The sequence below is a fragment of the Bos grunniens genome, chromosome 11 (genome assembly GCF_055505025.1).
Source record: "Bos grunniens cultivar Pamir isolate PY7600 chromosome 11, Bosgru_T2T1.0, whole genome shotgun sequence".
Classification (NCBI taxonomy): Eukaryota; Metazoa; Chordata; class Mammalia; order Artiodactyla; family Bovidae; genus Bos; species Bos grunniens.
This window is the reverse complement of record NC_141175.1, coordinates 9,193,545-9,210,043: the sequence shown is the minus strand read 5'-3', so window position 1 is coordinate 9,210,043 and position 16,499 is coordinate 9,193,545. Positions and strand designations below refer to the sequence as shown.

Genomic DNA, 16,499 nt, shown 5'->3' with positions numbered 1-16,499 from the left:
GGAGGAGAGGAAACGCGGGGGCAGAGGTGGATACCCTTTGGGGAAGTTTGGTTGTGAAGACAGGGAGAGACCTAGAGGGAGTTAATGAGTTGATGGAGGGTCCCTTATATGGAGCCTATAACACATTCATTTAACACTGGAGGACCATGTTGAGAAGCAGAGGCTGTTCCCCTGAGAGGGATCATCAGATAGCAGGCTCTTGCCACAGCGGTGGGAGAGGACAGGACCCAGAGTCCAGGAGGGCAGCTCCGCCTGGACTGGAGGTTGGGGAGGGGAATAGGTAAGGACAGGGCAGGTGTGCCTGCAGTTGGGCTCTTTCCTCTAATGAGGCAGGTGGGACACCTCTGCTAACTGGAGGAAGAGAGTGCCCAAGGAAGTGAGGGGTGGAGGCTCACACTGTGAATGGGAGAGCTGGCTGCCCAGAGGGGCACGGTGGGACTGCCAGGGGCTCGAGCTGAGGCCTGGACCAGTCAACTGGAACACAGTGGAAACAGCCCTGCTCTGGCTCACAGTGGCCCTCTGCTCAGAGCCACACTAATTTGGGCTGCTGAGTACGAGACAGATGATGGGCTTGGGCTTTTAGGGGTGTGAGGGTCCTTAATATACCAGTGCCCACTGGCTGGGCTGGCACAGTGGAGGCGAGGTAAAGGCTGATGTGACGTCTGGCAGACGGCCATGCCTCCAGACTCCCCCGCCGTGAGCTGCACCAGGCCAGATCCACACCAGTCCTGGCCCCTGCTTTGTCCTGTGTCCAGCACAGGGATAATCCAGGAGGTACCCAAGGCACCCTCGCTGCACAAACCAGTGTCTCCTGATCTGAGACCAATGCAGAGGCCAGCTCCCAGCTCCTGAGCACCTCGGGTCAGGGACAGCACTGAGACGAAGACAACGATGTTTATTGTTCAGCTCTCCCATCAGGCCAGCCCTGAGGCTGGGGGGCTGGGCCTCCCTCTAGGCTCTCCAGGTCCAGAAATCCTTGTGGGATCTGGGGCTATGTCAGACCTGGGAAGGTTGCCTTTGTGGAGGAGCAGGACATGTGGGGAGAGGTCACGTGATGTCCCAGAACCTGCCAAGTCCAACACCATCATGTGACAAGAAGGAAACTGAGGCAAGTGTAGAACCCAGCGGGAAAAATGAGAGGGAGTCAAGGTGAGGTGTGTGTGTATGTGGAGAGGGACCAGCACCTTGCAGGCCCTGAGCCAGAATGGGGGTGAGATGGAGACTTCCAGGTACTTCTCCTCCCTGGCTTCTGGAAGGAGGAGCAGGGGCCCTGGTCAGCCAGGGGTGAGTCCTGAACAGCTTCCATCCCACAGGGGTGTCTGCAGGGCAATCAGGTTTGACGGGGCCTCAGTGCCTGAATGGGTCCTGTGGGCACCCTTGTTGGGTCTGCCCTGGAGAAGAAGCAGAGACGGGGCCAGCAGCCTCATTCCTGCTGGGCCTTCACTGAGTCTTTTTGGTATCGTTCTGGTTCTTCAGCATCACGTAGGTGATGAATATACCTGGAATACACAGACCAAAAAAGGCAGCTAAGATCCTGGCTCAGGACTGCTGGGAGGTCAGAAAGTGAAGTGAAAGTCGCTCAGTTGTGTCTGACTCTTTGTGACCCCATGGGCTACACAGTCCATGGAATTCTCCAGGCCAAAATACTGGAGTGCTTCTCCAGGGGATCTTCCCAACCCAGGGACTGAACCCAGGTCCCTCACACTGCAGGCGGATTCTTTACCAGCTGAGTCACAAGGGGAGCCCAGGGAGGCCAGAGCAGGACCCAAGCATGGCAGTGACCCACACAGGGGGCCAAGCAGCTACCCAACCGCCCTCCAGGCCACGCCCTGGAGGCCATTTCCCTAATCGCTCATCAAGCTACACTTCTGCCTGCATTCATTCAACAAACATCAGCTGCTGCTGCTGCTGCTAAGTCACTTCAGTCGTGTCCGACTCTTAGTGACCCCATGGACTGCAGCCCACCAGGCTCCTCCATCCGTGGGATTTTCCAGGTAAGAGTCCTGGAGTGCGGTGCCACTGCCTTCTCCGAAACATCAGCTGAGTGACTATCAAAGGCAATTTTCTGAGTTTAGTGTTTCTGATTCTACAGGGAATAAGATCCACCCAACTATCTACCTACTTACCCGACCACCTGTCCATCTACCTAACCACCCACCCACTCAGCATCCATCATCCACCCACCCCATCCTCCAGACACCTAATTGTTGATTTATCCAAACCACTTTCTTGAGCACCAACTCAGTGCCACAGCTTGTGCTTGGGGTGAGGGCATAAAAATGACAAAGCCACAGTCCCTGCCTCTATAAGGCCCACACGCTTACCCTGGGAGACAGAGATGCAGGGATCATGAACCAGGGTGACAAGGGGGTGAGAGGTGATGGAGGTGTGAGCAGAGCGGTGGTGGTGGTGGTGGAGGGAGCAAGAAAGAGGGAGACATCCCATTAGATTCCAGTGAGCCTGAGGCATTGGGAAGACTGACTTACAGCCCTGAAGAATGAACAGGGAAACCCCAGGACGTGAGCTGGGGGTAAGGAGCCTCAAGCAGATGTACAGTGAGTGATGAAGTGTAGCAGCATGTTTGGGGTTGGGAGGGGGTCATGGGGTCCCCAAGACACCCTGTCCAGGGTTGAGGGAACTTACCCACAAACAGGAGCAGCAGGAGGCCGGCGGCCAGTGGGATAGCAATGGCATAGGCTCGGGGCAGGAAATACTTGTGGATGACATGCTGACTGTCGATGAATGGCTGGCATCAAAGGCAGAGCTCTAGTGAGTGTTCCTCGCTCTGCTCAGCTCCCCAAGTCCAAACAGCCCACCTCCTCCATCTCAGGGGTTGACCCCATCAAAGCACTGCATTTGCTTTTCTCTAAGATGATAGCACTCTGGGTGCCTTGGTTTGTTCCCTTCCTTCAGTTATCTAATGGTTGTGTACTGGGCACTTGACTGGTGCTCGCCCAAAGTTGGGGCTAGGGACCTGGCAGGGAACAGAAGACAAAGGACTTGCCCTAAGGCCCTCACAGCTTAGCAGGGACAAAGCGGACATGAGGAATCCTCGAGTGATTCCCAACCAGGACTCCAAGGTTTTCTTTACTAACATTTGTCTCCAAAGGATACTGACTTCTGCAAGATTTTGCCCTCCAAACACACACTTCACTTTTAAAGCAGTAACCAAAAAAATTTCCCACGGGGAAAAAAAAATGCTAAACACTCTCACAAAATCCACTGGGATTGTCATGCCCAAGCGCCCGCAGGATAACCAAGACTAGAACTCCCATCAAAAGCAAAGCAAATCAAGGACAGGACTTTGCAGTGGAGTGGTTAAGGATTCCACCCTGAGCCTTCCCCTTGAGCTTCTGCTTCCTCGTCTATAAAATAGGGACACCTGTTACCATCTTCCTCATAGTGCTGTCCTGGAGCTTTCATGAGATATGCAGTGACAGCACCTAGCACAGTGCCTGCTAAAATGATGTGAGGAGTTGGCTTCGAGATCCAAGGATGGGAGGTAAGAGAGGGCGGGGAAGCACACATACCAAGAGAATTACCCAGGCGGTGTAATAAGTGAAGATGATCAGGCTAAGGGCGACGAGGCCGAGTCCCACCACTTGGTCTGTTCCCGTGGCCTGCAGAAAAGGGAGGATTCAACTGAGGAAAAGATCCTCCATTTAGGAAGGAGGGGGTAGTCGTTGCGGCCCGATCACGTCCATTTACTCAGCTGACATATGTGACGTGGCTGACTAGGTATCTTTTCTAGGTCGGGAGAGAGAGTACCGGGCCAAAGTCTATCACTCGTACGATGAGACGGCAGGAGAACGATACCGGCTCCGAGTGCTCAAGCCCCAGCTCCTGAGCAGACGCAGGACCCCACCCTCCAGACGCCCCCTTTGCCGACATTCGGCCTCACGCTCACCATTTCCCTGGCGCTTCAGGTACTGGAGACGCAAGCCCCATCTGGTTCCGGATCCGGGCCCTTCCGGCCTTGGGCCGCGGGGCACGCCGGGAGTCGTAGTCCTCAGGCTGGCCCGGGACCGCGTCGCCGGAGACGGGCGGGCACCGCCTCCTCTTTGCATGTCGGGAAATGTAGTTTCTCGAGGACATTCTGTGACGCGTTCCCGAATCTCTGGGCAGTGAGATCGAATTGAGGAACCTAGACTGGCTTGGCCCTTGTGGGCTCGGTCCTGTCGAACTCGCCCGAGAAAAAAAAAAAGCCCATCTCTCAATATCCCAGAGTCCTAAAGCCAGAACAGAATAGGGGTGAGTGGTCAGAAGTCCCGTGTTTCAGGTGGGGAAAAGGAGGCTCAAGAGAGGGGCGAGAACTTTTCAGATCACAGTCTGAGTCAGTGGTGTATAGCTGACTCCAGCACCCGAGGGCGCTACTTCCTGGTCCCGAGGCCCGAGCGTGTCTGTTGAGGGTAAGGTAAAAAGTTCAAGGACCGGCCTAGGGTGGGAGGAGAAGGAGGAGCCGGAGTCCCTTCCTCTGTGCTTCACAGCCCCAAGTGCATCACCAGGAAGACGCTTGTCACTGCGTTTCTGTTTTTTACATTTTATTTACTTTTGGCTGCGCTGGGTCTTCGTTACTGCGAGGGCTTTTCTCTAGTTGCTGTACAGAGCCTTTTATTGCCGTGGCTTCTTCGTTGCAGAGCACGGGCTCTGGGGCATGCGGGCTTCAGTAGCTGCGACTCGCAGGTTCTATGAGCACAGACTCTACTTGTGGTGCACAGGGCTTAGCTGCTCCGCAGCATGTGGGGGCCTCCTGGATCAGGGATCCAACCATGTCTCTTGCACTGGCAGGTGGATTCTTTACCAGTGAGCCACCAGGGAAGCCCCATCACTGCGTTTTAATTATCTGATTTACTTGTTGACCTGGCCCACTTGACTGTGAGCCCCCTGAGGATAGGGTCTGTATCCCCAGTGCCCAGAATGAGGCTTGGCACAACTGGGAGCTTTGAATCAGTCAACCAGTTTTAAGATTTTGGTGACTTCTGTAGTGCTACAGAGAATAGCATCTGGCAATGCCAGGCTCTCCCTGAGCTGTCTTCACTTGGAGGGGAGGGGGGCTGCTGCTGCTAAGTCACTTCAGTCGTGTCTGACTCTGTGCAACCCCATAGACGACAGCCCACCAGGCTCCCCCGTCCCTGGGATTCTCCAGGCAAGAACACTGGAGTGGGTTGCCATTTCCTTCTCCAATGCATGAAAGTGAAAAGTGAAAGTGAAGTCACTCAGTCGTGTCTGACTGTTCAGGACCCCATGGACGGCAGCCCACCAGGCTCCTCCATCCATGGGATTTTCCAGGCAAGAGTACTGGAGTGGGGTGCCATTGCCTTCTCCTGGGGAGGGGGGCAGGGCCATGCAAAGATGGGGTCTGAACCAGTCATGGCTTGCTCCTGCTGGCAGCATCTGTCTGCTTGGGTTGTCTGAGCCCATCGCAAAGCTGAGAGGAACATTTTCCCCCCATCATTTATTTTATATACTGATTTTTCACTTAGCATGGAAAAAAAAAGTGAAAGTTGTCCTTAGTCATGTCTGATTCTCTGCAACCTCATAGACTGGTTCCAGATAGTGAAAGGAGTAGGTATATTGTCACCCTGCTTATTTAACTTCTATGCAGAGTACATCATGAGAAACGCTGGGCTGGAGGAAGCACAAGCTGGAATCAAGATTGCTGGGAGAAAATCAATAACCTCAGATATGCAGATAACACCACCCTTATGGCAGAAAGCAAAGAACTAAAGAGCCTCTTGATGAAAGTGAGAGAGGAGAGTGAAAAAGTTGGCTTAAAACTCAACATTCAGAAAACTAAGATCATGGCATCTGGTCCCATCACTTCGTGGCAAATAGATGGGGAAACAGTGGAAACAATGACAGACTTTTTTGGGGCTCCAAAATCACTGCAGATGGTGACTACAGCCATGAAATTAAAAGACGCTTACTCCTTGGAAGGAAAGTTATGACCAACCTAGAGAGCATATTAAAAAGCAGAGACATTACTTTGCCAACAAAGGTCCGTCTAGTCAAGGCTATGGTTTTTCCAGTGGTCATGTATGGATGTGAGAGTTGGACTATAAAGAAAGCTGACACCCAAGAATTGATGCTTTTGAAGTGTGGTGTTGGAGAAGATTCTTGGGAGTCCCTTGGATTGCAAGGAGATCCAACCAGTCCATTCTAAAGGAATTCAGTCCTGAATATTCAGTGAAAGGACTGATGCTGAAGCTGAAACTCCAATACTTTGGCCACCTGATGCAAAGAACTGACTCATTAGAAAAGACCCTGATGCTGGGAATGATTGAGGCAGAAGGGGACGACAGAGGATGAGACGGTTGGATGGCATCACCGACTCAGTGGACATGAGTTTGAGTAAACTCCAGGAGTTGGCAATGGACAGGGAGGTGTCTGGTGTGCTGCAGTCCATGGGGTCACAGAGTACGACTGAGCGACTGAACTAAACTGAACTGGACTATAGCCCACCAGGGTCCTCTGTCAATGGAATTCTCCAGGCAAGAATCCACTCGCTTCTCCAGAGGATCTTCCTGACCTAGGGATTGAACAGATTCTTACCGTCTGAGCCACCAGGAAAGCCCACTGAGCATTACTGTGTTCCAAAGGAGCAAACTTTTTTGGACCTTACAGCCCTATTCCTTCCCTGTCTCAGAATTGGGGCTCAGCCAGGAGCCAACTCATCCCTCCTCAGGTGTGCAAAAAACCGAGGAAGGGGCTGAGAATCAGCCTCCAGGATTTTCTGGGGTGTGAGCAGGCATCAGCGCTGAAAATGGGCGAGGATAATGCAGTGCTGGGGCCGAGACAAGGCCTGGTAGTCTAGTCCCTTCCAGCTTGTCCAGAGCCCTGAGGATTCCTGCCATTTCTGAGCTCATGACGGGCCCAGGGTGACTTGCCTTTCCCAAGAGCTTGGTGGCCATGTCAACTCTTCAGGAACTTGAGTCAAGGGCAGGGAGTGAGGTGGTCCAAGCCTGGAGACAGTGCTGGCCTGTGGCTTTGGGGAGGCTGGGAAAACTCTTAACGTCTCTCAGCGGGGGTCAGGCTCCCTAGGGAGGGCTGTATACCCACCTCCTAATTTGATCCACAATCCCATTTGCAGCTGCGAAAGCTGAGGCACAGTCATTGATCCTCAGGCGTGCTTGTTAGAGGCCACCCAACTCTGGGGAGGTTAGAACTTGGGCTCTGAGGTCAGAGCTGCCACCTTTTAAGTGTGAGGTTGGCAAGAAACTGCCCTTTCTGGGCCTACGTTTCCTCCCAATGAATGTGTAGTAGGAACAGTGATAATAATTGTAATGACTGCAGCCAGGACAACCAAGAACCCTGGCCACCGATGTCTCTCCCACCCCCAGAGTGTCATCTCGCTCCCTTCTGATGCCATCTGTGACCTGGGATTCAACTCAGTAAAACAAGCAAGAACCAATATGCCATAACAAAATCTGCAACATTTAATCCCCAACCCCCCCAACCAAGACACTGACACTAGGCTGATTTCCCCTTACAATGTTATTTTCTACAATAGAAGCTGGGACGGAGATACAAACACAGCCCACTGAATCAGGGGGTGGTGGTGGTAACATTCTGTTCGAAAGGAGGGGTGTTAAAAAAAAAAAAAAGACCTCCTCTCCCCCCATCTCCCTGCTCACCTCCCGAAAGAGAGGAGACCATGGCATTCTCCATCTTGGCGGATCATGCCATGCGGTCGGTTTGTGGGGTGACCAGAAAACAAAAAACAAAAAAAAACGACCTAAAAATATTGTAGACTTTTCTTTAAACCTCCTAGTAAAAACATTAAACTGTCTTTCAAGAAGATTCCAAACTGCCATTGCATAGACCAATTCCTTTCCAAAAATATCTCTAATATATTCTGTCTGTTTCTAAATATAGGATTTTTAGTCCAGAGATGTGGGCACCTAATGGGAATTCACTGAGCTTGAGGGGACCAGAGGGTTGAAGAAAGGGCTTCCACGTGGGAATGAGGCTGGGGGTCCGGGGCTCCAGGCCTCCAGCTCCAGCCAGCATTGATTTGGTTGTGGCCGAATTCTGTTAATCCAGTTACCCTGGCCCAGGGCCTGGCATGGGAAGGTGCGGCAGGCTCTGTCTCCTTCTGGGATGACTGTCAAATTCAGACCTCGCCTAGGGTGGGGCTGGGGTTCCTGGTATGGGGAATTCTCCCCAACGGCACCAAAACCAGCTATCTTATGCCTGAAGCCCCCAGAATGTTGACTCAGACCTAAAAACACCCTGAATACATCGCCTCACTGGGCTGAGGTCATGCAGATACAGAAGGGAAGGACAGCGTTCCCCCATCTTCTAGGGGTCACTTCAACTGCAGACAGTGCAGCCAGCTCCCTTTTAAAGTGCCAGGTGTCTGTGGGGCAGGAAGGGACCTGCAGAGCTGACCAGAGCCTTCCCCAGCCAGAGCAAATGCTCCATCCTGCCTCGGTAGGCACCTTCTCACATTCATTTTCTAAAAGGGTTAGGGCATTAAAAACAACAACAGAAACCCTAGAAATGCTCTGGTCCCAATGCCAGGAGGTTCCAAGACCAAGTCCAATTCTTGCCAGTGGGGCAGAAGGCAAGGACCCCTCCCAGCCTGGGGAGGGCACCCCCCACCCCCACCCCAGATCCCCAGCCCTGCTGGGACCCAGCCAGCGGGTAGGGGGAGAACAGAAGCACCTCCCCTCGCCTGGGGGAGGAGAAAATACCAAACTGTGAACTCTAAAAAAAGAAAATGAAAGGGAGGAAGGAAAGAAAAAAGAAAAGAAAAAAAAAACAACCAGCAAAGAAAAGGAAAAAGGTATGGGGCTACGTAAACACCAGCCTGCTGGGTTTATACAAAATGAGTGGAAATTAGAGTGTCGGGGAGTCTGTCCAGAGACCGGTGGGCAGCCAGAACCCACCTTCAAGCAAGTAACGAGGACAAGGCCAGGGGAAAGTGCTGAGAGCAGAGGGTGTAGCGAGGGGTGGGGGCGGGGGCAGGGCCAGACTGCTCCCCACGGGAAAACCCCCTTAATGGACGGCCCCCCGCCGCCCTCTCCTTTGCCCAGAGAGGGCATGTTTTCAGAGGTTGGCTGAGGCTTTTCTGGCCAGGAAGCCAGCTCCGGGCCAGTCCAGCTACAGCCCATCTGCCTTTCCAGCATCGGCCCTGGCCTGGGCCAGCTGAGCCTGAGGGGAGAGAAAGGGCGCTTGGCTTGGCAAACCCAGCCCAGCCGGGCTGCTGACCTCCAGGGCCTCGGGAGGCACCCTTCCTGGCTTCATTAACGGAAGCCAGCTGCCCAGGACCCAGCCCCGGGCAGAGGGGAACCGCAGCTCAGGCTCAGACCTTTCTCAGCAGGGGGCTCAGGCCTGAACTGGAGCCAACTGGAAAGGGCAGGGAGGGGCAGGGGCAGTGCCACGTTCCAGCCGGGCTGTGAGGGCTGGGCTGCTGACTGCACGGCAGGCAGGGCCCAGGGATCCTTGGGAAGGGCTCAGTGGATGGGCAGGCAAGGGCCAGGGTGCTGTGCTGGAAACAAGCATGTGCAAAGTGCAGGCTGCCAGGGCAGCAGGAGAACATTCGCTGCGGGGAAGGGGGATCTCAATCTGGAGCGCGGGTGGGGTTTGAGGTCTTGGTTTCCGGGAGGAGGCCGCCAGCAGGTCCCCCGGGACGCAGGGGAGGGACAGCTGAAGCACTAAGCAGTCAGAGGGCCATGGTGGCAGGATTCCGGGGGGTGAACTGCCCCCCTAAGGACAAGGGGGCAATGGAGCGAGGCCCTGCCAGGGCTGAGCCAGCGCTCCTGGAGTGAACGGGGACACAGGACAAAAGGCCCCTCGGCCACCAGCCTCCCTGCATGTGCAGGAACTGCTGAATGTCCTCGCCGAGGGCCCAGGTGGGTCTCAGAGGGGCAGTGCCCGCCATGGGTCTCTGCCCACCTGCTTCACGGGCCCATGTGTCCTGCCCTCTAGTGGTTCAGGGGAGAATATTCACAGTGGTGCCCGGGGCCCTTGTGGGCCATGAGCGTCCCAGCATAGATGGGAGGTCAATGGAATGATGCTTTGGGCTGGAGTGCATGGAGGAGGCACAGATGAGAGGCAGCGCAGATGGTGATCCGAAGGGGAAGGTCCCTTGTGGAATGACGTGGGTCTGGATGCCCGTGAAGGCAGGGCCCTTCTCCAGCCGGGGCACCTGCTCCTCAATGGCTTTCAATCACGACTGGCTCGTAGACCCCAGAGGAGACCCTGTGGGGAGAAACAGGTCAGCTTGTCCTCCCTGATGGTCCTCTGGGCCAGCCCTGGGAGGTACTTCACAAGCACTGTTAACTGGCCCCATTTTGCAGAGAGAAATTGAGTCTCAGAGGAGTCACCTGCCCAGGGTAACACAGATGTTACATACCTGAGCCTGTGGGATCACAGAGCTTGCACAGACCATGCCCAAGGCCCCCTGGGTACCAGCAGCTCACATGCTGGGGTGTGCTGTGCCCATCCTCACAGCAATTCAGGCAGAGAGGATCTGCAGCAAGCCCCACTTGACAGATAAAGAAACTGAAGTTCAGAGAGATTACGGGGCTTGCCGAAAGTGCAGCAGGAGGTCGGGAAGCTTGATCAGCTCTTCTCCCCACCAAGGCCAGGCCCACTGGCAGGGCTGTAGTCATTTGGGGCGCAGTATACAGCTCTGCAATGACCTTGCTCAATCTCAGTTTCCTCATCCTCAGAGGGGGCTGGAGAGGGATGTCACAAAGCCCTAAGAAGTGCCCTCTGTTTTCTTTTTGCCCACCCCACTAAGGACAGCCTGCTACTGCTGCTGCTAAGTCGCTTCAGTCCTGTCCAACTCTGTGGGACCCCATAGACGGCAGCCCACCAGGCTCCCCCGTCCCTGGGATTCTCAAGGCAAGAACACTGGAGTGGGTTGCCATTTCCTTCTCCAATGCATGAGAGTGAAAAGTGAAAGTGAAGTCACTGTTGTGTCCGACTCTGAGTGACCCCATGGACTGTAGCCCACCAGGGTCCTCCATCCATGGGATTTTCCAGGCAAGAGTACTGGAGTGGGGTGCCATTGCCTTGGCCACGCAAAGATAGCAGTTGCGATTTTGAACCTCAGCCAGCAGGGGTCAGCAGAGCAACACCAGAGGGCAGGTCTGAGGCCCCAGTGTGGCCCAGCCAAGCCTCCGACTCCTCTGGCCTAGATGTTAAATGGCCACTTTCCCATCTGGCCCACAAGAACCAGGAGTAAAGGCTTCAGCACAGCCCTGCAGGTGGTAAGCTCCTCCATTCATTCATTCACTGAGCCTGACACACACAGACCAGCATGCTGTAAATGAATGATTTAGAGAATACTCTATATACTGGCAGAGTTCAAGCCATAAGTTTGATCCTCACATCTGCTTGCCTATTATGAAGCAGAAATCTATGTTGCTCACTGCCGTATCCCCGGCACCTAGCTCAGAACCATGAAACGTAGCTGGTGCGCAGTAACTATTCATTTAATAGATACATGAGTCATCATCATCATTTTTTAGGAGCTCCTAGGCCCAGGAGGAAGGGAAAGAAAAGTGGAATCCAAAATAAAGATGTATGAAGCCCCTGCTGTGTGGCAAGCCCTGCGCCAAGCATTTTCCAACGTTCCTCGGAACCCTCCCAAACCAACCCTGGGGTGTTCGTCCCAGGTTTCCGGGTGAGGTGGTGTGATCCACATCATTTGACAGACGGAGAAACCGAGGCTCAGACAGACATGACTGGCCCGAAGTCACACGGACAAGAGCTGGCATTCAAAGCTAGGTCAGTGGGCTGCAGAAGCCATATGCTCTCACCATGGGGGCCCAGAACCTTCCCCCGCCTACCTGTTGGCCAGCTGGATACCACTCAGGGTGGTGGTGCCATCGCGGCTCACGAACAGCCGGAGGTTGCTGTCTGTGGGGACACAGGGGAAGATAGAAGCTGAATGGGGCAGCGAAGCCAGGGAGCCCCCAGGTACTGTGCCCGTCAGTGCTGGCTGCTCACCCCGGGCACCAACCCCCACATCCCGCCTGTGCTGGCAGCTCACCCTCGGTATTGCTCCCTTCCGTGAAGTCCTGGCTCTGCATGATCTTCTCTACGATGTCATCAGCATCAATGCGCGTGTCATCCACCCAGGTCGGGTGGCTCTCCACTGAGTCCTTCTTCCTCCTGGGGTGGGGCGGGAGTCAGGACAGTCACACGACCATAGGACCCAGTCCCCGTCCACCGCACTCAGGACCCTCCGAGTGCATGTGGAAGCTGGTCCAGACTGTGTTCATTGAACCGTCACATCAACCCTACGGTGCGGATGCTGCTGCAACCTGGTTTTAGAGAGGAGGCCGCGGAGGCCCTGGGAGGTTAAGTGCCAGCCTCTGAGAGGCCACAGAGCAGGGAAGCAGGCAGGCCCCAGGGTATGCTAGACCACCCGCAGCATCCACCCACTGAGCATGCACGCCAGGCCAGTGTGGAGCATCAGCTGGTCCGACGGCCATGCGCCCAACGACGCCAGGACCCAGTTGTCCCTGTGTTACAGGTGGAGGAGCAGAGGTTCCCGGAGCCACCGGAGGGCTCTGCTCTCTAGCAGCACTTACGGTGAGACCTACCGGAACGAGCGGTCTGACAGATGCGGAGGCCGGGGCGGCCGCGGCGGCTTCTCAGGGGGCCGGTGCTCACGTTCGCTGCCTTCAGGCCCCTCCACGGCCATGCTGAGGCCGCCCGAGGCGCTGCTGCTGGTGGACGTGTTCCGGCGGTGTGTCAGGTCCGAGAGGCTGGAGGAGCGCGACTGCTCTGTGCTGTAGCCTGCTGGGCGGTGGGGGTACAGGTCATGATGGAGGTGGGGCTGGGGAGGCTGGGAGGCCAAGGGCACCGGGAGGGTGGGCGGGCACTCACCCGAGATCTTGGACTGCTGGCTGGCGTAGCTGGAGTTGCGGGAGTGGCCAGAGTGGAACACCTCCTCCGGGCTGGACAGGCTCTGGTCTGGCTCCTCCGGCACCCCTGGAAGCCGGGGGGGGGGGCAGGGGTGACCAGTATGCTCGCTTCTCACTAGTCCTCTCACTGAATGTGGCGGGGTGGGGGTGGGGTGGGGGGGCACACTATGTATTTCCACTTAAGAGATGGAAAAACTCTTAAGAGATGGTTCAAGAGGGCAGCAACCTGTCCTGAGCTACAGGTCAGCACTCGAGCCCAGGGTCATTCCTTCATTCCACAAATATCTGGGGGGCGCTCTACTGGGTTGCCAGGGGACAGGAGACAGGGTGTCACAGACACCCAGTGGTGGGAAGGAAGAACACAGGACAAAAAGGACCCACGATTAAGCATAACTGACAAATGGCCCACAGCAGGGAGCGTATGAGGGGAGGTTGGGTCTGAAATCCAATCTGAAATCAGGGAAGGCTTCTCTGAGGAGGTGGCCTTAATGAGTGACCTTCAGAATGTTTGGCAGGGAGCAGGCTAGGTAAGGCATCAGAAAAAAGGCCTTCTAGACCCAGGGACCAGCATCGGCAAAGGCCCTGAGGCTTCAGTGAGCTGGAGTCTGTGTAACTGGAGTGTAGTAAATAAGGGTGGGGAACACACTTTTAGGCACTGGCAGCAGGAAATACAGGGAACCAAGCAGGGTCTGCCTAGGGCTCAGAGAACACCCAGCCACCGACCAGTCCTTCTGGTCCACGTGGGAAGCAATGACTCTTCCATCCTCTTCTGATATGAGCACACCCAGGTCACAGCCTGGACCCTAGGCCTGCCTGTGTCCCCACCCAAAGCCACAAGACTTTTCAAGTCCCGACAGGTTCTCTGCCTCTGAGGGGCTGCCGGAAGAGAGAGGCTTGTAGACCTCAAATTCCCACCCTATGCGGGAGAAGCATCTCTCTTCTTACACAAAAGGCACCACATGTGCTGGGGTGCCCTGGTCCCCAGATCGCTCCTCTGAGGACCCCCACCCTGAAGCTGGAGAGAGCAGTGGAGCTGGGGAGCCCCCATTCCTGCATGCAGCCCTCCGGCTGAGGCAGGGGAGAAGCCCAGATTTCTGCTCTGGGTCCCACCTGGCTGGTGTGCAGGAAAAAAGGGGAGGGCAGGAAAGCTGGCCCTCAGGGTCAGAGGGTCCCTCTCGGCTCCTAGCCCTGGGGGCAGAATCACCCAGAAAACAGGGTCTGAGGCCCCGTGCCCTCACTGCTCTTGTGGCACAGGTTAGGGCCACCATGTGCCACCCTGCTTACTGATCGGCTTGGTGGTTGTCCACCTCCCAGCTCTGAGCTCACCCCCAGGGACGGGGTGTAGGAGCCAAGGCTCAAGCTTTGTCGGGAGAGGGCCTACTTCATCCCTTACAGCACTGGGCTCCTTTCCCTCTTAATTGCCACACCCACTCCTCTAGGGATTCAGGCTCATTTGCATTTTTCATAACATTAGTAATAATGATAATTTAATGGAAACGTGCTGGGAAATAGAGAGGACGACCCAGGTGCCAGGAAAGGCACATACGTTTTCTCAGTTCATCCCCAGAGCAACCCGGATGTGGTTACTACTGCTGATTCCCCTTTGCAGAGGATGATGCTAAGGCCTGAGAGGTAAAACAGCCGGTCAGGGTCACACAGCAAGGAGCAGAACAAGAGCTCCTAGCAGGTCCCTCTGCCAGGAACACAGCACAATACACCCCAGATTCAGCTCAAATGAAATCCCTTCAGGAAACTTTCCCTGGTCGTCCCCAGGCGGACACCTTCTACATCTCTCTCCCAGCTCTCATCACAGTTCTAGGCGGACAAACGTTTGATGTATTTATTGTTCACTGACCCCTGTCTCTCCTGCTCGACCCGGAGAGCCACGAGGCCAGCGACCTGATCCGTCTTGGTCCAGGGTGCTGCTGTGATTCTGGGGCCAGGCAGAGCCTGGATCATGGGAGGGGCGCAGATGCCCACCCGACGGAAGCAAGGGTAGGTGAATACCACCGCACTGGCTTTCTCTTCTCAGCAAGTGTCCCCCCTTGGGACCTAGGGACCGGGGGAGGTGAAAGCCTTTGTCCCAGGAGGGGTGCGGAGGGCAGGTGGGGAACGGTACCTGAGCTGAGGATGGTGGGCCGGGCCTTGGGGGGCCGGGACCCTGTCAGGGAGTTGCTGCTGCCACCACAGCTGGTCCCGCCACCCTTACACGTCAGTTGCAGGGAGGAATCCTGGCCTGGAATGGAGATGGACTTGGCGGTGGATGGCGGCCTTGGGAAAACAGAGAGAGGTGTGACTGGGGTGCCCCAGCTTGGGGTCAGGAGAAGACAGGGGACCCCACGAGCCTGGAGGAGGGAAGAGCCCCTGCCCCTCCCCCCACAATGTCCAGGACAGCCCCCACCCCTCAGGCAGCCTGCACCAGCACTCACGTCTTGAAGCAGGGGTCTCCCGAGAGCAGGAACATTCCAATGGTGACCTGTGCAAAAGCCAGGGAGATGAGCCACGCCCCGTTCAACCCTCCCAGCTCCCCCACAGGTGCCTGGACCCCATGCTCTGGCTTCAGATGAGCTTGGACTCTGATCCCATCTCTGTCACTTGCTGGCCCTGGTGACACCACCAAACTTCACTGAAGCCCAGTTTTCTCGTGCAGAGGACAAAACTGATCCTAACAGCTGCCTCATGGGATGGCAGAGGATGCCTGGGGCGCCTGGCATGGAGTGAGTGAGCAGTGAGTCGGCTACTGTCATTTCAGAACAGCGACTAGACTGTGGGACCCTCAAGGGCGAGGCTGCAGACACTCTCCATCCTCACGGCCCCCAGAGCGGGCGAGGCAGGTGGAAGAGGGGCTCTTGAAGCCTACCCGGTAGGCTACCTGGTAGCCTACCCACCCAGCCTGACACAGCATAGGGGTTCCTAGAGTCCAACACAGAGGGCAGGGGTGTGTGAAAGTTTGTTGAATAAAGCAAAGCAAGAAGTCATTAGAAATGTTTAACATCCACTTAGGCAAAGAGTTCGGCAATGGTTCAAACAAGGCAAGATTTGGGTCCCCAAATCGGGGCTAGGATAAAGTGACAGGTGATGGGGTGAGAAAGAGAATCCTAGGGACACTTCCGACAACAATGGGGTGAGGCTGAGACTTTTAATGGGTTATTTCATTTGGCTGTGATAGCAACCTGCCACGTACGTGGTGGCCTCAGGCTGTAGACACAGGAACTGAGACTCAGAATCAGGGGAAATAAATGACTGTCCAAGGTCCTGCAGACAGGAGTGGGGGAGCTGGCCTTGGACCCGAGGCCCCCTTGATCTGGTCTGAGGATGCACTGAGGCCCTGGCTCTCACAAGAGCTAGCCTGGACCTTTCCAGGAGCCTCTGGCTTCTGCAAAAGGTCCAAGAGGCCCCAGCGCCCTTGCCTACCACCTCCTACCCAGCTCTGCCAGACGCAGCACGCTCCCACTGGGTCAGCTCACAGGGCTGTGGTTAAGACAAGACTGTTTTCTCAGCCAGGTGGAAGGGTGTGGAGACAAGGAAGAGAGGTGCGCTGGCAGTGGATGTCCCGATATCTCTGTCCCCAGGGGTTCAGGAGGCAGCTGCTCGGGGGGAGGGTGCTGCGCT

The 16,499-nt window shown here is 55.6% G+C and overlaps 2 protein-coding genes and 1 long non-coding RNA gene across 6 annotated transcripts in view; 1 reads left to right on the top strand and 2 right to left on the bottom strand.

Moving 5' to 3' along the window:
* Positions 1 to 875: 875 nt before the first annotated feature.
* DPM2 (dolichyl-phosphate mannosyltransferase subunit 2, regulatory) lies at positions 876 to 3,978 on the bottom strand. 3 transcript variants are annotated; one of them, XM_086324962.1, is made up of 4 exons: positions 3,908 to 3,978; positions 3,531 to 3,620; positions 2,644 to 2,746; positions 876 to 1,499 (listed from the first exon to the last, which is right to left on the bottom strand). In XM_086324962.1, exons 1-4 carry the CDS (start codon positions 3,908 to 3,910, stop codon positions 1,441 to 1,443), a joined length of 255 nt encoding a protein of 84 aa, XP_086181088.1. In that variant the 5' UTR covers positions 3,911 to 3,978; the 3' UTR covers positions 876 to 1,440. The 3 variants fall into 3 exon arrangements, with proteins under 3 accessions (XP_086181088.1, XP_086181085.1, XP_086181089.1); XM_086324959.1 differs by having other exon boundaries at positions 3,769 to 3,931; XM_086324963.1 differs by lacking the exon at positions 2,644 to 2,746 and having other exon boundaries at positions 3,769 to 3,931.
* Positions 3,979 to 4,101: 123 nt separating this feature from the next.
* LOC147362488 (uncharacterized) lies at positions 4,102 to 7,807 on the top strand. Its single transcript, XR_015136294.1, has 2 exons — positions 4,102 to 4,251; positions 5,606 to 7,807. It is a non-coding gene; the product is annotated as an uncharacterized LOC147362488 (long non-coding RNA).
* EEIG1 (estrogen-induced osteoclastogenesis regulator 1) overlaps positions 7,414 to 16,499 on the bottom strand; it is a 36,837-nt gene continuing 27,751 nt past the window's right edge. Inside the window, exons 5-11 of one of the 2 annotated variants that reach the window (XM_086324958.1) lie at positions 15,317 to 15,363; positions 15,007 to 15,158; positions 12,850 to 12,954; positions 12,564 to 12,759; positions 12,008 to 12,129; positions 11,805 to 11,874; positions 7,414 to 10,206 (exon numbers count right to left, since the gene is read on the bottom strand). In XM_086324958.1, the coding sequence (XP_086181084.1) occupies positions 10,161 to 10,206; positions 11,805 to 11,874; positions 12,008 to 12,129; positions 12,564 to 12,759; positions 12,850 to 12,954; positions 15,007 to 15,158; positions 15,317 to 15,363 (738 nt within the window). In that variant the 3' untranslated portion in view covers positions 7,414 to 10,160. Of the gene's footprint in view, positions 10,207 to 11,804; positions 11,875 to 12,007; positions 12,130 to 12,563; positions 12,763 to 12,849; positions 12,955 to 15,006; positions 15,159 to 15,316; positions 15,364 to 16,499 lie in introns of both variants that reach the window. The other variant, XM_086324957.1, reaches the window with a different exon arrangement.

Coding starts and splice junctions, on each gene's coding strand:
- DPM2 (XM_086324959.1), bottom strand. CDS start 3,891: ATGTCGGCAAAGGGGGCGTCTGGAGGGTGGGGTCCTGCGTCTGCTCAG. Junction 2,747..3,530: donor CCGCCTGGGTAATTCTCTTG/GTATGTGTGCTT, acceptor CTTTGATGCCAG/CCATTCATCGACAGTCAGCA. Junction 1,500..2,643: donor CCTGCTGCTCCTGTTTGTGG/GTAAGTTCCCTC, acceptor TGTGTATTCCAG/GTATATTCATCACCTACGTG.